This window comes from Seriola lalandi, unplaced genomic scaffold (assembly GCF_002814215.2).
Source record: "Seriola lalandi dorsalis isolate HSWRI2012SDOR001 ecotype SW California unplaced genomic scaffold, Sedor1 jcf7180002054394, whole genome shotgun sequence".
Classification (NCBI taxonomy): Eukaryota; Metazoa; Chordata; class Actinopteri; order Carangiformes; family Carangidae; genus Seriola; species Seriola lalandi.
The window spans coordinates 262,732-287,351 of NW_019524947.1; the positions used below are offsets into that span (position 1 = coordinate 262,732).

A 24,620-nucleotide genomic window follows, 5' to 3' on the forward strand; every position below is an offset into this window, starting at 1 on the left:
GTTTCGACAGGTTTGAAGTGTTGCCTGCTTTTGCGAGACACACTTTGTAGCGCCGCTTGCACTGCGGTGCCTCAGGGTTCAGTGGCTCGCCTTTATCGTTCGGTTTGAACCCGAAATATTTCCACACCGTACTTTGGGCCCCCATTTTGTCCACAAGTATGGGCTTTTCTGCAGCTGCCATCTCTATCTACTGTATTTTCTTCAACCCGCTCCGTCTGTCTAAGACGCGACTTGTCGTTTCTCTCTCCTCCTCAGTCTAAGTGCGCGTGGGAGGCGGCTTACATCCGCTCGGGCAACTATGTCACACTCGCTGGCCTCGCTGTGCTTAAAGAGACAGGCTCCAATTTACAAATTCATTTGCATTCAATAAAATAAAATGAAAGTACCGTTTGTTTTTAAATGCTGGTATAGTACCGTTTTCAAAACTCTATCGCGGTACTATACTGGTACCGGTATACCGTGCAACCCTACACTGAAGCTATTCAGAGCTAATTATAGTACTTGCATCTGCAGTACGTTGTGTTAGTCTGCTGTGTATTAACGTTGTCCTCCTAATTCTGCACTGATTTCATGTTCTTTTCTTGTTTGTCTGTTTACCTATGTTGTTACTGTCTATGACAGTGAGAGATATTTGAAATTGATATGATGTTTTCTTGTCAGCTATGGTTTAAGGCATGTCTGTTATTACTCTAGCTTACGGCTAGCTCAAAATATTTTACTCTTGATATTTTACACAATGATCAAAATAGTGTCTGTGAGAAAAGGCCTATAAAAAAACAAACTGACTTATTTCGTGTTTGCAATCTCTCTTTGGTGATTAAATGTATATGCTAGTGGACCTGACGAACACTACCATTATCCAACACAATACTTACATGCACAAATGGCTGACAAGTGTATGGCAAAATATGGGTTAATTTATCTGAACAGCTATTAGCAGAATGTATTATTTCCTATCCAGAAGAAACTGGACAGTGTCTAAATTTCTTATATGTTCATTTAATTTAATGCCTGAACAAGTGCGATTTGTGTCTCTTTCCCTTTTGGCTTCTGTGCTTACCTCAGAAAAGTGTGTCTCCTCTTTTACATCTGGCACAGATTCCGTCGGAGCCTCCACTAACAAACTGTGTTGGCTAACTTTCACTTTTTTTCTGTCTTTGTGTTAAGACATGCTAAACACCCATTAAACCTGTCTCTTTACTGATTACTGAGAGGTTGATATAAAGAGTGTACTGCATGCTACTCTATATACATATATCGTATGTAGCTGTCACAGGTTTTGCTCAGACTTGACAGTTACAGGCTTAATATAATATTGTTTCTGTTTTTTTATGAAAGAAGCTACCACAATCTTTTTATCCTCTTAATGATCACCATATTTGTTCCTTGTTTTTTTTTTTTTTATGTTGATTTTGCAATAGTGTTTGGCAACCTCTGCTCTGGTTTGATGTTTGATGTTTGATCTGAACATGACAGAATTCTGTTATTAACCTGTTGTGTAAATTTAAGAGGGGATAGCCTATTTCAATTGCCAAAAAACTTTCTAAACAGTTTGCATGTGAATGTTGCAAGCCACGTGCTTCTCCATGGAGATGTATAGCAAAGCTTTATTGACAACAGTTAATGAAAATCTGACATGACAGAAATGGAAATAGAAATGACAACAGAGATACAAACATCTGCATCTACTCAGAAATGAGTATGAGTATTCTTGCACACCTGGAGAGCACACATGCTTTATAATGTAAAGGCATTTATTTAATCATGATTTTCTAATCATGTTATGGAAGTGTGGCGTGTTACTTTTGATGAGCGATTTATCTGCTGATGTAAATATATTAATGAACTGTATTGTTATCTAATATTTTAATCAGTTAGTCAATTACTGATTTGTCCTGTGAGGTAAGACTACCAAAACCTTATACACATGCACCTGAGGTCACAGGTACATGTGTCCATCCCCTCTAACACCCAGAAGAGGTTGCAGAGTGTTTGCTTTGACTCCACACAGGACTACTGATTTAAACCTGGCTATCAGCAAATCCCTTGATCAGCTTAGACGATGCAGTCTCCTACTTGTCAGTGTCTTTCTTATTTATTTCACCGATCTGCACAGTGTGTGCCCACAACTGTCCGTGTGTGGGCTGATACGTGCAAGCTCTGTTTTGCTTTTTAAATGTCATCTATAAAAAAAATAGTTGCCACCCACAGGAGAGATTCCGAACATCAACTTTAAAATCTGTAAGATACATAATAACATTCATCCTATCAAAGTGTCCACTTTCATACTGTTATACCTATGGGTATTATACAGTACAATATATACCAAATACTGACATTTTACAAACAGGAATGGCAGACATTTGACATATTCATCACATGTAAGAAAGCGTGTACTAAAGTCAGTTGTGTTCATTTTAATTTTTGATTTTTTTTTAAAAGTGTAAATGTTTGTTTTTTTTAACATTGTTGACTTTCCAAACGGCTGAGCTTGTGTATTTCCATTTAGGCCATCAGAGCTGTGGAGTAACAACAATATTTAACAAATATTATACTCAACAAATAGCATACAAAACTAACAATTAACTGATAGCAACTAACACTTACAGTCTGTGGAACCAGAAGATGATATGAATTATTCTCTCGGTCATAAACCTGTCCAGAAACTATTAAAAAATCACATCAGCGAGCCACACTGCTGCACTCTGTGACATGTTTCTTCACTGTGAGGAACGTGGGCACTATATTTTATTTCGAATCACTCCCACGTAAATCTTCCTGCTGCTGTAAATAAACATGAATTCACACCTGAAAATAGTCCGTACTCCTGCTAAAAAACTACAATGTCCATATGTTTTGGCCTTTTAAAAAAAATGAACATATCTTTTACTTTCACATTATGCTTCTGTTCATTTTCCACAGCTCAATCACTACAACACAGTTGGAAGGTTAGCCTGCTTGTCTCTGTGGCATGTTCAGTGTTGGACCATGGTGTATGTGTGTGTGTGAGAGGCTGGAGGAATATGTACATTGTTTGGGACAAGATGTATTTAAAAATAAAACACCTGGCTGCCAGCAATATAAACTGTGTGGCTGGTGATAACAAATTAATTTCACAATACATAATTTGACAATACAGATAAAAGTGTTTCGACTAAGAGTCATTTTTGTGATTGCTCCAGTTAGCGTTAATCTGGTAGTTTCTCATTATAGCTTCAGCAGCGTACAAAAAAGTGTTAAGTGAGTATTCTCTGTTCAGACAATTGCCAAGAGTTTTCTGATGTTTTACGGCCAAATATAATGACTAGAAATGCTGTTTATTTCTTGTACACTAAATGAACCAAACCCCTGGAGTAGCTAGTGTTATGCTCAGGTTTCTTACATTTATTTCACCTTTTAAAACAAGAGGTAATTTACTCGTGTGTACACATCCACATAGCTGAACTAGATTTGGGTGATATGATAATGTATGGACTGTCAAATAATATACATTTGTCTATTTTCAGAGATTTTGTTTATACCACAGTACCATCTCTTTAATGTCTCAGGATGTATTGGGCCATTGTGGGCAAAGTGAGGAAATAAATGATCAGAACTCCTTTATAGTAAAATTTGATTTTTTTTATATGACTTTTACATCAGTGTGATGAAGTACTTGGATTTGCCAGATATTTACTTTGCTGAATTAACCCAAGTAATTGTTGTTTCGGAAAGTGTACTTTGTTGAGATTAAAATAGCTATTTACATATAAATTAACATATATCGTGATTGCTCATTTGTAAGCTGACCTGCTGTCCGTAAAATAACCTGGAAACATGATTCAGATGCCAGGAAAGATAACTGTTTTCATCACAGATTAAAGGTGTTTGTTCTTGGTAACTCCTACATTTTTGGTAACGGAAACTTGTATAGGATGCTGTAGGCAGTGAGTAAGGGTGCAGATGTCTGAGGGTTGAGTTCAAGGTCTTCTGTCTGAGTTTACACAATCAGCACTCTAGGAAGTTCCAGAAAAAGTGCTTTAAGTTGACTTTAAATAGAGACACATTACAGAGCAGCATCTTGTGCACTTAGCAGGACAACCAGGTAATAGGATTGGCTGGCTTTAGCTCAGGTCGCAATGGACACGTGGCCACGCATGACTCCTAACACTGGATTTTAACCAGTCAACACAGGACCAGCCAACACTGAATACTGTAGAACACACTGGTGATGTTGAAAAGCTGCTTAGTTTAATAATGAGGCTTTGAGGTTTTGTTTTCGCAGAGTTTAAGAATCAGCTTGTCCAATTATATATTTATCTACTTTAAAAACACAAAACTTATGAAATATACCCAGATTTCTCTTATGTGATTTATTAAGTGCTTAGTAAGAGATCTTACAATTGAAAATTTAGTTTGTAAAGTTAACAAACTAGTGACAGACAGAAAAGTAATTGCCAAAAATGTTGATAATTGATGAATTATGCAACATGGCAGATATTCCCTGTTTCTAGCTTTTCAAATGTGAAGATTCACTGCTTTTCCTTGTCTTATATTATTTCAAATTAAATATCTTACAAAACAAGACATTGAAAGATGTCACCTTTGGCTCCTTTTTTGTGTCATTTTATTAACTAAGCTATTGATCAATTTGCCAAAAAAATCATCTGCAGATTATATTATTTGTTGCAGCTCTACAGCAGATCACACTAAAATGTTATGGTTAGATGACATTCTCTGAGTTCTCTAATGATTTTCTGTCTCTCCCTCTCCCTGCAGGGGAGGAAGGCCCCTGGGCGCTCAGGGAGTCGATCCAGCAACATCTCCAAGGTAACCACTGAATATCAGACAGCTTAAAGGGCCAAATTCAAGGTCACAGTTCATAGTGTAAGTGATGTGGAAAAATGTGCTAATGCTAAAGTGTTAGAAACCAATCATGTAAGGTTGCTTTAAGTATACACTGTTGTGTTACTTATGAGACTCAAGACTCGTTGAGCTCCATTATTTAATATTTTTTTGCACATTTTTTTCAACTATGAATGAAATCACTTTGAATAGTATTAAAGGTTAAGTTGAAATAACAGACCTACAGATAACCATAACAGGTGAATTCAGTGTTGCTAGTCTCAGTCCAGCTTTTAGCTGCAGTAGGCAGCAGAAATACTCAGCTAAACATCAGAAGAACCGACTAAAGTTAAAGATAAATCAGGACAAAGTGAGCAACTAGCTAATGAAAAAAGTCAAACACTCAGCTAATGACTCGGATGCTTTTCCAAGGAGCCAGATCTAAAAGGGGAGAGAATATTGACTTCCATTTGTGAATTGAGCAGAAATGCAACTTTGTGGCTGCTAGACATGTACATAGGCAATTGTTTGCCACAACTACTTTATAAGGTGATATGTCAGGGCTACGTATCTGTCAGCTTGTTTTATCTATTCATGCTGTGTTAACATAATAAAGTGTAAATATCTCAGTGATAATTGACTGGCATTGAGCTAATTTGTGTATGTTGGTTGTTGCAGGCCAGCAACTCTACAACAGGACTGACTACAGCCTCAAGGACATCGATCACCCCGTCTTCTCAGGACATATGCAGGTAAGACCGCTGTTATCCAGAATTTTAGTAACCTGGGCAGAAAGTGAAAGGCCAAAAGAAAACTATGATTCCTTCTCTGTCCAATGACTATCTGCAAAAACAAACACCTCTCTTAAAGCCAGGCACCAGAGCAGCCACGCTTTTCTCTGTGATATTAACATGCACAGTTTAAAGCTTCTTCTCCACTGAGTGGGAGAATGAATTAGCATGGTCTGCTGCACCCTGAGGGCGTAACAATATTAAAATGGTTGCTGAAACCCAATGGTGCTTTAGCTTATTATCTTCATTGTGGTGTGGTTGTCACGCTGACAGGCTCAGTCCTGTGGCTTCAAGGCTGAAAGGACACTGTGTAATAGCAAAATGGACACAAGATGTGTGCAAGTGCTTGAACCTCCATTCATCACCTTACCTTGTTCACTCATTCAAAAGTCACCATTTCCTATTCTGGTTCCTTAGCCTGATAATCCGACTGAACTCTCATTTTGTTTTGTTTCATTATTCCATCTGACATTATTTTCTTGTCAGCTGTTGTTATTTCACCCCAGCCCGTCAGTAGTAAGTGACATATACATCCTGCTAATATCATTTTAGTTAATACAGAAGCCATGATAGCAGTAGCTTCAAGCCATTAACTTTATGTTTTTCACGCTGAAGAAATATGCTGATTTAGGGGTTGTTATTTCTGTAAATCAAGCAACACCAATCCATACAGCTGCATCACTATCATCCACAGTTTCTTTTCTGACTCTGCTACATGAATGGGATTTTCTGAGACATTTTTAATACCACCTTTAATACCAACTCTAATTGGCTTGGTAATTTTTCCAGACAGCTGTTAAAAAGACCATTTGAATCACTGAGGAAAATCAGGAAGAGATATTATAGCTTATTTAAAGTGTGATTTTTTTTTTAAGCCTGTTAGTTCCAAAGACAAAATTCAATTCACCTCCATTCTACTTTAGTCAGAGCAGAAATTTCAGATAGAAATATTTCAAAATCTTGAGAAATAAAATAAAACAATCTACACTGTTGCCCATAAAGTTGGAATAATTTTGTTTTCAGACACAATCCTGTTTGTCCCTATTTAAATGCATCAGTAATCACTTTTGACCAGGTGCAATGATTACATTATGTGTCCCAATTACCCAGGTGAAATGAAATAAATCACATTGTCGCAATCATTTCATGGAAAGAGGTCAAAAATATTTTATTCCAACTTTATGAGCAACAGTGTACATGGCTAGATAGTAAGTAACTTTTTTGAGATTTGGGTGAATGGAACCTTTAAGTCTGTACAATCAGGTTTCCGGTCATTTGCTGTTGTCGTGTCCATGTCTTTTCCATATTATTTCACCTTATTTTTACACATCTCCATCTGTGTGTGTGTGTGTGTGTGTGTGCGCGTGTGTGTGTCTGTGTGTGTGTGCGTGTGTGTGTGTGTGTGTGTTCAGCTCTGGCCAGCTGACCCGTTTAGAGGAGGATGCCTCTGAATCACACAAACGCAGCAAGCACGCACATACCTCTGCAATGACAGTCACCAGCACAACTCTGGGCTCGTCATCTCAGGCCCATAAGAAGCAGGTGAAGCGTCGTCACCGCCGCAAAAGGAGCAGCTGCACGGCGTTCGACTGCGTGGAAACCAACGGCAAACAGGAGCAGACAGACCGCAGCGACCGCAGCCCGAGCTCTGACCGCAGCGAGAGGGGGGAAAAGAGGGAGCGGCCTTTCAAGAGCCGACGGGAGCTCCCACCTCGCCTCCGCTGCTCAGGTGCCCCACAGTCTGATTCCTCCTCAGAGGACGAGGTGAGCCGTGAAGCCCGCAGCTGGAGCAAAGAGAAAGCCCGAAGAGCACGCCGCCGCAGCGGGAGCAGCCGTGAGAGGGAAGGGGCAAACAGCGGTAAAGGAGGCGAAGACAAAGCAGATATGGAGCTGCAGTCGGTGGGTTCTGATGATGGGAGGGAGAACCAGCCTCTGGTGGAGGACACCGGAGGCCTTAAGAAACGGCACGGCAGCCGGGGCTCAATGAAGAGAGACGGACATGGTTCACACAGGGAATGCTCACAAACCAGAGATAAGGAGAAGAGCAACAAGGCACGCAGCCCAGGAGGCAGCTCTTCACTGGAAGAGGACACTGAGGAGCTCATTACCAAGAGATACCAAGAAAAGGGGTCAGGGGGTGGAGACATGTCAGTTCCCACACCACAGAAACACTGTGGTGTGAATGGAGGCACAACCCGGCAGTGCTCTGACGACTCTGAGCTTGAGGTCTGCAGGTTAGTGGGTGTTTGTGTGACACAGATCATCTTAACTTTATTGCCCAAAACAATTACAGAGACAGAGAAGGTAAAACAATAGAGACAAACCATAATAACAGTACAGTAGCTGCACATCACTTTTTACTTAACCTAATGAGTCTGTGTATATTTTCTCTGTTTGTGTGTGTGTAGGATTTGCCACTGTGAGGGGGATGACGAGTGCCCATTGATAATGCCTTGTCGCTGCACAGGGAGCCTGAGTTTCGTCCACCAGGCTTGTCTCAATCAGTGGATCAAATCCTCAGATACTCGCTGCTGTGAACTCTGCAAGTTTGACTTCATTATGGAGACGAAGCTCAAACCTTTACGGAAGGTATGTGCACACTCCTTCAGCCTTCTGTCCCTCTTGATATCCAGTGTTATCTTACCTCTCTTTCACTCTCCGTCTCCATCCCTCTGTCTTCCAGTGGGAGAGACTACACATGTCGAAGAGTGAGAGGAGAAAGATCTTCTGTTCAGTGTTGTTTCACCTGATAGCAATAGTGTGTATGTTGTGGTCAGTCTACGTTCTGGTCAAAAGAACCGCTGAAGAAATCAGACTTGGGAAGAATGGTCAGTATTTTCCCCACTCCCCCTCTCACACACCAGAGACATGCAGAGTGAAATTTGAAACTTTAAATAATTCTTACTCTTGATGTAACAGTATTATAATTTGTAACTTTAAAGTATGATGTGGAGTTTTTCTTGATCAACATTTAACATTACTCACGTAAAGGTATCGTGAGTGTATTTAAGGCCTAACAAACATTTTCTACCTTGATAAACATTTGCAAATCTTTAATCTCCTTTAAGATTCCAGTTGCACAGGTTTTATTTGTCACGTGCTGAAATGCAAGAGATTTGCATGAAATAATGGGTGGCATACTCTTGAGGTTGTGCTAAAAAGGCTAGTATAGAATGAAATATAAGAAGAAAGAAATAAGAAGACAGAATAAATACTAAGGATAAAAAATGTAATATATGTAGTATATGTATTAAAATGCCATAAGTGTATAAGTAGGTGGGCTATACAATTCTTAAATTATATAAAAATATAAAATGTACATTGGCTATAGTTGTAATGCTAACTATAAAGTAAGATTTCCAAATGTCAGTATATTGCCCTCTGCAGAAATGTATAACACATTACATCTGCACATTTGCACGCCTTATAAAAACAATACAGGACCATTAAGTCATTACTCTCAGGGCTTTAAAAAATCCACAACGTTTTCACCTGCTTTAAGCTATGTACTCTGCAGCAACCCATAGAGAAACTCCACAGGACACCTTTAACCTTTTCACTTGGTGATCTCTGCACTTGTCTGACTCTGGTGATGTGATTACATTTCCTGTGTAGTCAACTACTGTATTCATGTTTTCTGTTCAAGTACGTGAGTGTATTGTACAGTATAAGTGTTTCATGAACAGACTGTTGTAGTCATCACTAACTGTCCCTCTGCAAATTTAAACGTGTTACTACAGATAGACAGCTGGTATATTATTGATGAATTCTACATACACTATATGCAAGTCAAATTTGTAATTTTAACATATTGATGCATTCAAAAACTTAAATCATAACATGTTGTCTCAGATTTAACAAAAGCTAATTTTAAGCTTTAAAATAAATGAATTGCTACATCAATTCAACAGCAATAACTGGTGAAAATGAAACCCAGGAAAAAATTTATACAAAGGTCATGAAAAGGTTAATGTCGAGTTTGAGTCAGAGTAACACGTTGAATGGACACATGATGGATGTTAATGAATAAAATCAGGGATGTGTTAGTTACAGTCTGATGCACATATAAGCTTCTGTTTTATTTGACTTTGTCGGTGTTTACGACATTGTTAAAGTGAACATAGTACACACACTGTACGTACACCCCTCAGTACTTTTGAATGTTCATTGCTGTGTTCAGTGATGGTGTGTTGTGCTGTGCTGTGATCCTAGTGTATCTGTCTTATCATTCTCATGTTATAGGACCTAACGTTAGAAGCAGAAATCATACACTCTATGGCAAGTTTTAGTTTTAATACATGACAGCTCTGCAATAAATCCTGACGTCATGAAGGTTATGATTTTCAGGTTTTGATGAAGCTATTTTAAAGAGGTGTTGATTCAACTTCATGGTCATTTTGGAGGATGCATTCTGTTGTGCTGTTGAACTCAAAAATGATATAAATGAGGTGGACAAAATGATTGAAACACCTGTGAGTAGAACACCATACAGTTCAGAAGATATCATAAAGTTGAATCAAAACCTCCCTAAAACAATAAAAAAAATGTATTGCAGGTCTGTTGTATTAATTTTAGCTTGGTGTATCTAATAAACTGGCAACTCACTGTATATACAGTATTTAAAAACACTTCATATATATTAATAAACATTAATATATATATTTCATGTACATATATTAAAATATTTAAAAAATAGCATAGAACATGTTTCTTCTGCGATTATAGAAATAAAAAGAAATTACACTCACTCTTGATTGCAGAAGAGTTATGGAGAGTTTCTCTTCTGAAGTACTATACGCCACAGGGTAAGCACAGCTCTACACACCACCCATCATGACCCATCACACATCCTGCAGGTTGACTTACAGTGGCGCTGTGTGTTTGTGTGTGCGCGTGTCCTCAGGTGTGCTGGAGTGGCCCTTCTGGACCAAACTGATCGTGGTGGCCATAGGCTTCACAGGCGGCCTCATCTTCATGTACATTCAGTGTAAAGTGTACCTGCAGCTGTGGCGCCGCCTCAAGGCGTTCAACCGCATCATCACTGTGCAGAACTGCCCCGAGAAAGACCTGCACAACTCTCAGGCCCGGCCCAGCACCCTCACCAACGGCAGGCATGAAACTGTGGAGGTCCCAGTCGGCCCAGCCCCTGTCCTGGCTCCAGAGGCACAGATGGACTCAGACATGTCAGTAGAGGCTGCAGTGGCACCGGCACAAAACCCTGTCTGACTGATTCTCCTTCCAATCAGTAAAGTTCTGCGTCACACCTTGCTCTTACAACACAAGCTGGTGTGATCACGGAGATTTAGACTCATAACAGTGTTTCTGTGTGTTGTTGTTCTCAGCTCCTGTGATTGCTGATCTTATGAGACACAGTGGACGGATTTAAAATGAAAGAACCAATCCTGTCCCTCAGTGATCACAGAAAACTGAAAGGTTGGAGTAAAGTGAATGTGCAAAGTAAGGAAGGTTGGGGCGGGCCAGAACATAGAGAGATGGTGAGGAGATGTAAAGGAAAATTAAGCCATCAGCAAGGAACCGGGGTAAAGACTGTTGTAATGTGGTATATTGACACCATTTTATTCCTGTATGCACTTTGAAAAACTGCACTGACTTGGGTTAAAGGTGTAAACAGTCTGTGGATGCTATTAACCAAAGGTCTCACTATGCTTCAAACAAGGTTCAGGGGGCATGTCACATGACCATGTCTGAGGGCAAACGTGTCACAGCTCTCCTGAACAGCTGCACTCGAGAGCCGTCACAGAGGGAGCTGAGACGCGATGAATCGTTCAACTGCAAATAGCAGTTCACACTTTTGGACCGTCTTTCATTAGACTGGCCAATCTTTGTATAAGGGGGTAGATAAGGACAGCATACACGTCCGTTCATACACACATCAGAGCTGCACAGTAACTGACTAACACTCACCTTACATAGGCACAGAAACCATAAATTAGGTTTTAAAATTTAAATATTATATTCAGATTCTGTTAGACACACATTCACAAGGTGTGAAGAAAAGTGGCAAAAAGTTTTCATGACCACATCTGAAGAAAAAAAGTGTTCAGTTTTTCCACACAGCTACGCTCATCAAACAACATGCAAGGTGCAACAGTCGTTGCAATGGAACAGTCATTTGTGGAGTTTCACTCAGTCATGCGCAGGAGACGTGGTGGTGGTAATTGTGGGAAGCATGAAAAAAAAAAAAAGAGCTTGAGAGAAGTTCAAGGCCTGCACATACCTCCAAACATTTGGCCTACTGCTGTTGAAGAAAGGATGTTTGATTTTAGATGCCGTTGGAGAATCCAACAAGGTCTTCGTTTGAAGCATACTGAGGCCTTAACTCCCACTGGACAATCAGGTCTTCAGACACCAAAGAGTCAGATATTATAAATAGAGAAACAATTATTTAAACAGTATCTTTAGCTCAGTCTGATATCTAAAAATTGAATGTTATGAAAATGAATTTACTGTCATAGGAACGTTCTGAATCTTTCTTAAAATAGCTCAAGTAGCCCAATGTTTATGACGTTGTCTTCTGACAGTTTGCAGCTTTACGTGGTCCTGCTCTGCGAGGTCCGTTACTTATACACAAATGTAACTACAGCTTTCATGGTTGCCAATAGTTCACGTTTTACATTAGGTTTTAACAGTGTTTGTCTCAATTAAAACTGACACACTGATTGAGTGACAAGACAACTGCTCTTTACACTTGTCCACTTTTCTACAGGTTTAATTTGGATTTTTTTACCAGTGTCACTGTCAAGTCACAGAAAATACAATTTTCTGTGTCTTATATCCATCACAACATCAGAGCACTCAACATCTTTGTCAATGTCTTTTTTTCTATCTCTGATTGGATAAAAATTGATTATTCAGGTTACATACAATGCATATTTATTTGTGTAATAAACAATGAATGTAGAACCCCTCACAGGTTGGTGTTAAGTTTTTTAAAACAAGAAGACTTAGAAAGAGGGATGACTGATAAAAAAAAAGTAGTTTTCCATCTCCAAGGTTTTGGCGCCATCTTCTGGACAGTAATGGAGCAGCACCATCTTCTCACACAGGCACGCAAACAGTTTTTCTATAAAGAGTCTTTGCTGAAAGCCAGTTGATGTTCACTTGTCCTGGAAGGACGACAGACACTTTAATACTAAGACATGGCCGAATATGAAGAGCCTAAGTTTCAGTCCGACATCAGAACCATCTCATCCAACTGCTCATCATCCAAAGCAACGTCATCATCCTCATTATCCTCTTCTTCTGCCTCATCATTCTCCTGTCCTTCATTCTTTGTGTCTAGACCTTTGTTAGACACTTTCCGCAGTTTGATATTTGGAAGTTTCTTCAGATCGCCAGTCCACTCCCTGCCAAAACAGAGAATCAACATGTGACACCAAAGGTTATCAGAAAGGATCTAGATAAACCCTCACATGCGCAGTCCTGACAAAGTATTATTGATGCTATTTCCGGTCGTGCTCATTGGAGGAATTACCCTGACTGGAAAAACAACTAAGCCACTCCAAGTCCAGTGAAAATTACAATGGCAATACAGTTAAGAAACTTGCTAGTGATTGATTTGGGTAAGAAAACGTAAGTGATTACATTTTGTCAGAGTCATAGAAGCTGAATAATTTTGAATAAACTGGACATTTACAACAAAACATTAAAGCCAGATGATTTTAGTCCAGTTCACTCACCTGAATGTTTTCAGATGCTTTGCATTAATGATGTCTGGGATCTCTGTGAAGTAGACAACACACACTATTGTTAAAAAATTCTCGCAGTATGTGTGCATTTATGTGTGTGTGTGTGTGTGTGTGTAAATATTTATACAGTGAGGACTCACCTAATCCTATGCCCTCATACTGTGCTCGCTCCCGCTCAATGGTCTGTTTGATGACAGCTTCTCTGGCTCCATGGAGACGACCCTGACGACCTTTGATCCCGTTCGTCAACTCGATCTGCTCCAGTTCAGAATCAAACCTTTGCAGGTACCTAATCATACACATACACGCATACAAAAAAAAAAAAAAACACAGGAGCTCATTAAACATTAAAATCTTCTGATACATATAAGTGGTTTTGTTTAGCCACATACGCAACTGCCTTGTGTATTTTTTATAATTATTAAAATTGTATTATAAGAATCCCTCTCCCAACTAAATGAATGCACCAATTTTTGTTTTCCCTCAGTGGCGATTCAGAAATGACAAGTGTGTTTACCAAAAAAAAAATACAAAACATAATGAGGATATGAGTTACTGAAGTATCACTTGGTAAAAAATGTCTGTAACACTGTTAACAGAGAGCAGAACGGCCATGATTATTTGTGGGCTGATTTTTCCTGTTTTATGATGAAAAAGTGCAATCCCAGGAAATATTGGACAAAGAACAAATACCAGGGGATTTGAGAAAATCTCTCTAAATACTAAGTAAAAAACATGGGAATGATTTGCTTCTCTTATATGATAATGACAAAAAGTCTTGAGCAACACCAGAACAAGGAAACTAAATGCTGTGCATGAACGCGTTCAATGAACGCATATTTTTTGTGACCGCTAAACTGAACGAATCAGTTCACAAATGATGAATGTGAACAGTGAACGCCGCTCACGTTTACGACAGTTTTACGGCACGCCGCATGACGTCTCCATAGACACGACCCAGCATGGCTGGTGCTAGCAGCACAGACGGTACAGTACAGACGCATCTACTTCTGCTGAAGCCAGTTTGTTTGAGCATTTGAAGCAGTTTTATGAACAAACAAGTGAAGACTCAGACGGATTATACTTATATACGGATTTTAAATGTAACTAATATCTGTGATTATTCAGTGGTATACAATAATTAATTTAGTTTGGAAGTGGCAATGATTTGGGGCTGATGATGGATGGGTAGAAGGGGGTTCTGTTGAAAGAGAATAGCGGCCTATTTATTTAAACAAAAAACAAATGAACGTGAACTGGTTCATTTTTGGAACTGTGAACTTAATTCAAAATTTTAAAAAATGTACTATGAATGTGAACTAGTTCATTTTCATCTGTCTGAACTGAACTAACTAAACTAAACCCAAACAATGAATGACTGCCTGCTCTAAAATACATACAATTTAAAATGAGCCTATTGTAATTGAACAAATTGAACACTATTATGGTAAAAATGCTATGATTCAATTCTTTGTTGCAAATGCAAAGTTCTTACAACCTCTCAATGATGTCACAGGCATCTTTTTTGGTGTAAGCCATCTTTGCTGGATCCAACTGTCCCTGAAACCACAGCAGCTTCTCACCTGTGAATAAAGAGAAGATGTTCACCTTAATTAAAAAAGGAACCATAAAAAGGATGGAAGGAGAGGGAGACAAAACAGAAGATAAGATATATATATATAACTACACAAAATAATTCAAATTAAAATACTGATGCTAAAGTGCTATGTTTAAAATAGGAGATGGCAGATCATTGCTGTAAATTAAACCAAACTGTAATTGGGATGTTTGACAAATGATAACTGACCTCATGCTGGACCTAAGACACCATCTCATACTTTCATTAAGCTAAACATAAGATATACAGCAGGTGCTCAAAATAAATGGATAGATGAAAACCCATCTTACCAATGCTGCTCAGACGTGTGGCTTTGTCATTTTTCTGCCTGCGGTATCAGAGAAGACAGTGGAATGAAAATGATTCTAGTTTGCAAAGTCAGTTTTGTATTCGGTAGTTAAAGGTAAAGTTAAACTACTGAGATTCTCAGTTTTATTTTTGCACCTCCTGATGTTGTGAAATAGTGTTAGACACTGTAGCTAAAGCCTTAACACAGTCTGAAACCCACTTTCAAACTTGTGAAAGCTACATTTTGTTTATGAAAGCAAGAACTGGGACAAATATAGTCTAGATTTGACAAGTCTGAGTGTAGTGGTTTTCCATCAGCGCCTGGTCCAGTGTAGTCTAGACAAAAAAACTGTTAAACTCTTTGAAAGACTTTAACTACCATGTCTAACACGCTGCTCCAACAGTAAGAGGTGCAAAATATGGTATTTTCTCTTGCTTCATGATGAAAATCTAATCTGTGACGATACATTTGAAATGTCTATTACAGATGCCGCAACAAGTGCACATAACACATCACAGCACAAACAGTCACAATAACAACATCCATCACTGCAGAGAAGCACAGACATGCTACACTAAAGATACTGTGTGTTACCTGTTGTATTTTATTCAGTCTCCACTCACCTTTCTTTCCTTTTCAGTCGGATTTCCTCTCGGGCCAGATAAGCAGCTTTCCTGCTGAACGGGTGAACGACTTTCTCCGACACTTTTCCTTTTTGAACTTTTGGCTGAAAAACATAAATTCACGGTCACAACTTTCAACTTGCGTTTAAACTGCTGAGATCGTTTTAACAAACATAGTATGAGCTTAAACCAGAAACATTAACAACCGAGAGAAATTCGTTAACAGGGACAGTACACACGAGTTTTACCATTTTGTCTATTTGGAAACACGCGTTGTGCTGCTCTGTTGACAACTGCACCGGAAGGGGACTGGTCCGTCATCAAATTGTGTCCGGGTGTTTTGCGGGGAAAACAACAGCGTTCCTGTTTCCAATGTATTATGAATTCAAGCTCATTAAACATGTCAAATTATTAACAAATATTCTTCAACCAGAAGGTTTGGACTAACACATCCATCTACTCATTGGGTTTATTAATAAACTGCTAATATCAGTTTTAATATAGAAAATGATTCAAGTATAGCAAGTATATGTTCATGAACATTTGAAGAAACACAAATTTTTAATGTTTAATTCTGCTGGGGCTGTATCACTTCTTTTCAATTAAAAAAAAATAAACGTAATATGTAATTTAGCTACTACATCTGTAATTGTGCTTCAGTAAGTTTGGTTCAAGAAAGCTCATAATTAAAACACAATTTTTTCATGATCTTCAAGGTCTTGATAATAAGACATAAGATAAAGCTACGGAAAAAAAGTCACCTTACTTGTCAGTATTGATATTTATTCACCATATACTAAAGAGTAATATTTGCACAGCAACACACCGTTCTGGTTCAACAACATACCGGTAAAATAAACCTGGTCGAGGAATTCAAGTTTGTACATGTGAAGAGGTGTAGAAGAGGTTTGTGTTTGTTAAAAAAACAAGACAATAGGATTCAAATCTGTGAACAGATGACATTATTGTCAGGTAACTCAAACACAGAAGTGCAGAAATGAAAGATAAAGCGCAGAAAATAGAACGAAACCTTTCCGGCAGTTCCTTAAAGGTGTAGATTTTCAAGCTGGACGGTGGCGCAGGCTTGAAAATCTACTACACCTTTCAAGATATGCTGCGGATATGAAGGCTTTGTGATCGGACTGTCATATAATTTATATAAATCTCTTTGCCACAAACACATTTTTTTCTCATACACAAACTTTTCTCAAGCAGATTTATTTTACAGGTTTACAAAGGTTGATTTACAACTACAAACTTTGGAATTATTTGCAAACATTACTTTACAAGCTCAAAATCATTTTGACACTAATTTGAGCCTTTATTGAGTAGTGAGTCAGGGGAGTAGTTTTCTTTTTTCAATCTCTTCAGTGAAAGTTTCCAAAAGAAAATGTTACTCAAAATATTAGCAACAGTGTGAAACAACATGACATACATTACATGATTGAAAAAGAGCGAGGCCATCTGACCCCCATGTTGGGAACCACTGGACTGAACTGTATATAAAGTACATATACTTGCTACACTTCAACCAGCCTCAACAGTTCAAGTTCCACATTGATCAACAAATGGGTGTAACGTTTCAGTTTCATGTGCGTCTGCGATGAGCTCAGATTTCTTCAGTGCTCCTAAATGATGCCAACGGGAAAAAAAGAAAAAACACTTCCAAGGAAGGAGAATCTGACGCCTCATAGATTTCATCTTATCAAAGCAGAAAATCCAAATGTCCAGTGGTGGAAGTGCCCAGATCATTCATTTATGTAAAAGTACCAATCCAACAATGTAAAAAATACTACATATCAAGTAAAAGTCCTGCATTTAAAATCCCAATTAAAATTTTAATCAGTGAAGCATCTAGTGATTGCTCTGAAATAAACGTCAGTGTAATGGAGTATAAAACTAATGTAAAAAAACAAAACAAAGGTGATGTAAATTTTGCACAACTCTTCTAAAACATTACATGTCATCTGTCATGTTGATAAATAAGTCAGTGAGTTACACCTTAACAGACTGACTCAGATTGTATGACTCAGTTAGATCAATAGAGTCCTTTCAGTGGGGAATAGCAGTCACGTACAAATTTCACAATATGAGTTGGCTGCACAATCGCAGGCAAGGATTATAAAAACAAAGATTCTTCAGTTTTGGTTTTCTCTGAGCCAAAACTTTCAAGACTGTTATCTCTAAAGTCGTCATTTTAATTTACCATCACAGAATGAGATCTGAAGTCTCCTCTTCATTTGGCACCATTCTTTCTGAAAGCTTTTAATGGTTTAATTCATTGTCATTTTGAATCCAAATAGGTCAGAGTAGGTCGAGGTTTTATGTAACTGGGCTGTTTTTCTGGGTGAGGACAAGAATCCCTAGAGAAAAAGATCTGTGACTTGACCATAAATGGACGGATAGATGCATGAATTTATACACTACTGATTAACATCCTGATAATGAGAGAGGGGCAGGTAACAAAAGAAGACGGACTGGTTGGTCAGGGTTTCATCTTACAGCAAGAGAATGACCCAAGACATTAGAAGAAAAGAAATACCTAGGCGGGGGAGGCAAAGTCTCTGGAGTAGTAACCTACAAGTGCAGAACATTTGTGGGAACTTGTGCAACAGTGTTGGGACAAACTTTCTGAGCAATACGTCCTTTCCATTGTAGAAAGAACGTCACAAGTGTCTTCAGGTGCTAGGTGAGTCAGAAGAGTCAGTCATTCATTTAGTCAGTCATTTAATTCAACAAGAAGATTCCGGGATTCCTTGCTTTTACGTTTAGATTTACTCATTTGAAAGACGCTTTTATCCAAAGCAACTTACAAAGAACAACGCTGAAACTTCACTGCAGTACGAGAACTTGGTGTAGCGACTAAGTACTACATCTATTCAATAAGTGCAAAGAGAGGAGGTGCTCTCAGAAGAGATGAGTCTTCAAGAGGTTCTTGAAGATGGAGAGGGGCGGCCCCGCACTGATAGCATTCGGTAGCTTGTTCTACCATCGGGGAACCACAGATGAGAACAGTCTGGACTGAGATTGTCTTGTGTGCCTGGGATGGCAGCGTTGAGAAGGAGCATAAGTCTGGATGATTGAGTCCAAGTAGATGGGTAAGGACCCAGAAGTCTCTCTGAAGGCAGCGTAAGTGAGCGGCCATGAGTAGCCAGTGCAGGTGAATGAATAGTGTGACGTGCCCTTTTATAGGTTGATCGAAGACCAGCCGGGCTGCTGCATTCTGGATCATCTGATAGGGTTTCACTGCGTGTGAGTGGAGAGCATTGCAGTTGCTTTTAAGATCTCCAACTGTTTATTTTTAATATTTTAATTTCAGAAACACTGATACACTCAATTATGTAAATTTAACTAACGGCAGTTAAATGGCTTATTAGACTGAGAGAAATCATTGAGCCTTTATTACTGGATTATAATAACTGCACTAGAGGTGATAAACAATGGTATTTTTTTCAACCTGGCAACCCAAAATTTGTTTATTAATAATAGCTTATAGCTAATTCCCCAGATTTTCCCTCTAGTGCCACCATGAAGCTGGCATTATCCCAACCAGTGGGAAACTTTTCATCCCCCACCTGTATGGCCCACATCTGGACATACTGGACTGCTGTTGTGACTGTCCACATACAGATGCACTAACCCTCAATACAGATATGTCAGCATCACTACATACATGTGCTCTTACCCCAGTCCATCCACTCCTACATTTCACACCTATATCCATTATATTCGGTTATTAAACCGTAGTATTGAATCCTCTAGATACATGATTCTCCTTTATGACCTATGATGTAAGCATTGTTTTTATTTACATTGTTTGATTTCATTTTTCTCTCTCTTTAGATTTTGAATACAGTCTGTCTTTGTGAAAACGTCTCCACCTATATTGGATTGTTTGTTATAAAATTTGATACACATATTCATGTCCCTGCCAGGATGACTTATAATAACTTTGAAGATCCCTGAACTTTTCATCCAGTGCCTTTATCAAGTTAAAAATTACCTTGTTTTATGACCAAATCTAACGTCATTCCCCTCAACCTCAGCTGTACTCGTGCTGTGTGCTGTGTTAGGCGATAAGTAGAAAATGTATCACCATGATAATCAATGGAACAGAAAATTAATTTTGTCCTCAAAGAGCATGTAGTGTTCTGGGTTTCTTTACCCTTTAGCCTGTTGCTTGTCATGTAAGAATCAGCACATATTAACCAAACCCCTCACTTCTGTGAAGTGGCAACCAGCTGTATTCAAAAGGAAGGAAGTGTTGTTTAAATTGTTTATCAATGTATGAAAAATGGTCTCAGATGAGAGAAACCACAAGAAACCACAATCATCCTGTCTAAACCTGCTATCACCATGCTTCCGCAGTGAGATGAAGAAAAGACTGTATAGTCTTAATAAAGTAGGCCAACAGTCTTTGCCCATAGATAATCATAACAGCATGACCCTCAAATTCATGACCAGCATTTCACCACAAAGACTGACTTATGATCCTGCCTGAGTTGAGTAACAACAAACAAATTTACAGCCTTGGAGTTATTTTAAGCACGAGTTAGACACGTTAACAATTTTCTCAAGAGATAGCAGACCATCTGGCCCTCACTGAGCTCATACAAATTGTTTTCCCTTCCTTAAAGTTTGTTCAGCTTCCCCCTCACTCTGTATGGCTGCATACCTAACCGGCAGGAATGTGATTGTACTGCAGCTGAGGAGCCGTCAGACTTGTGGCTACAAGCACACAGTGGATTGCATCACATCCGAGTGAGTTATCTGTGTGAGTCTGAGGGTGTGTGATTTTTTTTTTCTCTCTCTCTCTCTGCCTTCCATTTAACATGTTAAGTCAAATCAGGAAGTGTGATGCTGTGACAGTACAGAAGGAAGCAGGCACATAATGGCACTATGTCTGCCTCTCGGCCTGGTAACATGAGAGGCCTCTGGGTGAAGACCCCTCTCCTGCTGCTGCTGCTGCTCTTGACCACTCTGTCTGGCACAGGTAGGACTGGGGACATAGTTTTTTTACTCCCTGAATTAAGACGTCACAGCACTCTCCACTTTCCTGTCTCCTCGCTGCTTGCTCTTTTGCGCTTCAGTCGTTTTTTCTGACTTTGTTACTGTGATTTTATCTTTTTGACTGAAAGTGAAGAGTATTTATTATTGATACTGGTGTACTTTTGTTTCTTTTACAAAGATATGAGAAGCGGCAGACATAGCAGATAAATCAAAGTACTAAACTACCAAAGTACTAAAATTTTTAAAAGCAAACTTTGACACTGTTGCAGTATACAACATTGGTATATTACTATCTTACCTTTCAAACGGATCATGGTCATTCCTCTTTCGTTTAAAAGCTAGTATTTTTCTTAAGCAAGAGAAACATGACAAAGCTCTGTCAGGAACAAATTGCTCAACGTGATGAATATTTCCACCTATTCCGCTCTGTTCAATGCATGAATTTTGCAACAATTTTGATTTTTTTTTTTTTAGTGAGCTTTTGAAATCATGCAGACGGAAGTCCTTAAGTTCCTGTATGAGATCTGACTTAGTGACAGTTACTCTCCTCCTCTGCAGATGTTGCTTTTAAAACTCCCAACAATCTTCTTCTACTTGTGTGTTTCACTTTTAATGTAAACGATGCAATTGTTTTCTCTTAAGTCTCACTGTCCTTTACAATAACAGTGACATGGGACTGTGTAAAGTAATAAGAGGTGTTGTGTTGCAGTGTTATGCCAAAGTGAAGATTACGATGAAAATACAGAGACTGAGGCACCAGAAACCGATGGCTCAGACCCCGCTGTTGATACAGAGCCCTCTGGTGAGATGTCAATAATCAAATATATTCCAGAAATAATAATAATATTAATACACTATGTGGCCAAAAGTATGTAGATAGAGGTGTCCACGTGTGGTGCTCTTCTCATTTCCTGTTTAGGGTTAAACCAATTACAGTGACTTGCAGTTCTAGTTTTGAAAAAAATAGCAATAATATTCCTTTATTTCACCGAGTAAAACTGAGACTGAGACTGAAGGACAGTGTTTGTTCCTCATTCTGGTTAAAGTTGTCATATAGGTGTATTTCTTTTATGCCTTTGGACCAACTGCGTCTTTACAACCAAATCTTGTGGAAAGACTTGCCAGAGGAGCGGAGGCTGTCATACTTTTGGCCGTGTGGTGTATGCTGAATAACACTCAGTAGTTTTACTCATTGTTAATATGATGATGTGCCACTCTCTCTGTTTGTAGAGCCCCCAAGTCTTAATGAAGCCACATCACAACCCTACTTTACAGAAGAGTCAGGTAAAAGTCCACCAGAGCTTTTTCTCTCTAATGGCCCCTCTACCCTTTGAGAGAGTATTGTATTACGAATGATTTACTGATTTGCTTACTTTTTTCTTTTCATGAACACTTTTATTAAGCTCTAATTTTTGAAGAGGGATCAGTCATGTCGTTATGAAAGATAACGATAAGATGGTATCATCTTTGTTTTGCTGTTTGTATATTGTTTGTGTTTTTTCCTGTGTTGTATGTAGTTTGTAGTTGGTTTAATGTATCTTAAAGGCCAATCTAGGGACTGGCTAATATATACATTAAATAAAATAATAATTAATACCTATATATTGTATGTACAAAAGAAAAAACAAATAGCGACGAAGTACACTTCCTGATGACTATACATTGTATAGATCAAACAGTTGGAGTTCAGAGAATCAAAGTACATTTTTGAGCACAATTCATTGAGATATGTAAATACAAACCTAGAAAATTCTGTGCTCACCCATCATTGATACCCAGCACAAAGGTCTTAGTCCCCAGATGACGAGAACATTTGAAGATTTCTACACTCAGATGTCAATTTATTAGGTACCCCAAGCTAAAACTACTGCAATCTAATGTAATAGTCCTGCAATTTGTGTTTGTATTGAAACTGTGTTAAAGACGTGTTGAGTCAAACAGTTTGTGGTGCTGTTGAATTGAATCACTTTATACATGATACAAGTGTTCCTGTTGCTTTAAATAACAGACACACCTCTCTGTATCATGCAAAACAGTTCCACAAACAACACCCTCCAAAATTATCAGTTGAATCAACACTTCTCTAAAACAAATTCAATAGAAACAGAAGTTTATAACTTTCATGAAGGTAGTCTTTATTGCAGGGCTGTTGTTTTAGACTGCAGCAGTTTTACATAGGTGTTCCTCATAAACTACCAACTGAGTGTATGTGGAAAGTGCCAGAAACAAAGAGCAAAAGAAAAAATGCGATATGAAACTTACTTTGCCAAGCTGAGTTTCTTGCTATAAACATGAATGGATTGTTCACATTTATCTTTTGGTCGATCACTTGTAGAACCCAAATCAGCTTCCCACATTCTTTTAATTTTATCTGCCTATCAAATGCAGCTCTATGAGTGAAATAGCAAAGCCACCTGCAAACAAATTTAACTTTGCACATATGAAGCTCTGAATGTTTTTTTTTGTTTGTCAGACCTGAGAATATCAAACTCGCCTTTATTCTATCGCTTCTTGGCACCGTGTGGAGAGAGGAAACAAAACTAGTACATCAGTCAGTACTCACTGAAACCTGTCAGTAAAATCAACTAATTATTTCCATTAATTGTTTTTGTTTCCACTTGAAGCGGGCGATGGGGAAGACACTGGTTCAGGAACTCTCCTCCCTGGTATGTCACACCAACATAGCAGCACAGTACTGATTTGTGTCTAGATTCCCTGTAAATGTAAAATCATTTTTATACTGTTCGTATTAATAATTAGACAAAAATGACAATCCCAGAACATAACAACAGTTTGAGTGCCATCTGATTTGAAGAGAAAGAGTTTTGCATTTTGGTTCCAGAGAAATTTGGCACAAATTCAGCAGGATGCATGTAGTTATTCAAATGATACATCACAAGCCTCTGAGTTTAGCCTGGCTGCGCTGATGATGACTGATTGATCATTGCTGTTTTGCTTCTGCTGAAATTTTTGCAGTAGCAGTGGACCCCAGCGCTATTATTTCCACCATCCCACCAGAGGACGATGAACAGAATTTGGGTGTCATCATCATCCCGCTCTTCGTGGGGCTGGTGGTCATAATCATTGGCCTGATAGTTTTAGGCATTTTCATCAGCCGCGGACGGATCAACAAAACAAGAAATCAAGGTATGTCCATCACAAGAGGGAACACTTTAAAGGGTCAGTTCACCCAAATCACCTGGCTCCCTGTGCATATTGTTTTGGTTTCATTTGCAGGGATTTTTCAGTGGGTGAAAGTTAATTTTATTTTTGGGTGCTCAAAGCATCGGAAGCTTCACAACAGCAAATATATAATGTCACCTGTCTGCAGTGAGATCTGTGGAGTATACTATCAAGTGTCAAATTACTATGTAATTACTACAGATGCTTTTATGTGTGACTAGATACCAGCAGGGTTAAGTGGAAAATATATTTTTATGTAATTTGGGGCAACTGATGATAAGTCTGACTTAATTCTTATAACATAATAAATTAATATTAAACAAAACTCAACTATCAACTCTTTATCAATATCTGTAATTAATATAACTCCAATATCTCTCAACCTATTTAGCTAGTTAGATACTTAAAGTTACAGATGGGCTGTGTTCAGTTACTGTAATTCTATTTGCCGTTTTAATAACAGTGATTGAAGCATGTTCTCTTCTGACAGAGCTAAGAAAAGAAGATCCATATTTGGATGGATCCAACACTGAGAAGGTGCCAATGTAAGTACTGAGAATTTAATCTAATTGA

The 24,620-nt window shown here is 38.6% G+C and overlaps 3 protein-coding genes across 6 annotated transcripts in view; 2 read left to right on the forward strand and 1 right to left on the reverse strand.

Annotated features, from left to right (window-relative positions):
* The window catches only part of marchf1 (membrane-associated ring finger (C3HC4) 1), a 15,803-nt gene extending 3,257 nt beyond the window's left edge, over positions 1–12,546 (forward strand). The window contains exons 2-8 of one of the 2 annotated variants that reach the window (XM_023409500.2): positions 4,759–4,809; positions 5,503–5,576; positions 7,028–7,849; positions 8,024–8,204; positions 8,299–8,443; positions 10,376–10,420; positions 10,519–12,546. In XM_023409500.2, the coding sequence (XP_023265268.1) occupies positions 4,759–4,809; positions 5,503–5,576; positions 7,028–7,849; positions 8,024–8,204; positions 8,299–8,443; positions 10,376–10,420; positions 10,519–10,841 (1,641 nt within the window). In that variant the 3' untranslated portion in view covers positions 10,842–12,546. The remainder of the gene's footprint in view (positions 1–4,758; positions 4,810–5,502; positions 5,577–7,027; positions 7,850–8,023; positions 8,205–8,298; positions 8,444–10,375; positions 10,421–10,518) is intronic. The other variant, XM_023409501.2, reaches the window with a different exon arrangement.
* On the reverse strand, positions 12,331–21,273 carry tma16 (translation machinery associated 16 homolog). The gene is made up of 8 exons (XM_023409502.2): positions 21,163–21,273; positions 16,103–16,217; positions 15,855–15,958; positions 15,233–15,270; positions 14,823–14,907; positions 13,465–13,613; positions 13,316–13,358; positions 12,331–12,982 (listed from the first exon to the last, which is right to left on the reverse strand). Exons 2-8 carry the CDS (start codon positions 16,103–16,105, stop codon positions 12,802–12,804), a joined length of 603 nt encoding a protein of 200 aa, XP_023265270.1. The 5' UTR covers positions 16,106–16,217; positions 21,163–21,273; the 3' UTR covers positions 12,331–12,801.
* The window catches only part of tmem154 (transmembrane protein 154), an 8,940-nt gene continuing 5,003 nt past the window's right edge, over positions 20,684–24,620 (forward strand). The window contains exons 1-6 of one of the 3 annotated variants that reach the window (XM_023409490.2): positions 20,684–20,847; positions 21,574–21,666; positions 22,095–22,148; positions 23,489–23,530; positions 23,841–24,011; positions 24,538–24,592. In XM_023409490.2, coding sequence (XP_023265258.1) covers positions 20,754–20,847; positions 21,574–21,666; positions 22,095–22,148; positions 23,489–23,530; positions 23,841–24,011; positions 24,538–24,592 — 509 coding nt within the window. In that variant the 5' untranslated portion in view covers positions 20,684–20,753. The remainder of the gene's footprint in view (positions 20,848–21,573; positions 21,667–22,094; positions 22,149–23,488; positions 23,531–23,840; positions 24,012–24,537; positions 24,593–24,620) is intronic. The other 2 variants (XM_023409491.2, XM_023409492.2) reach the window with 2 other exon arrangements.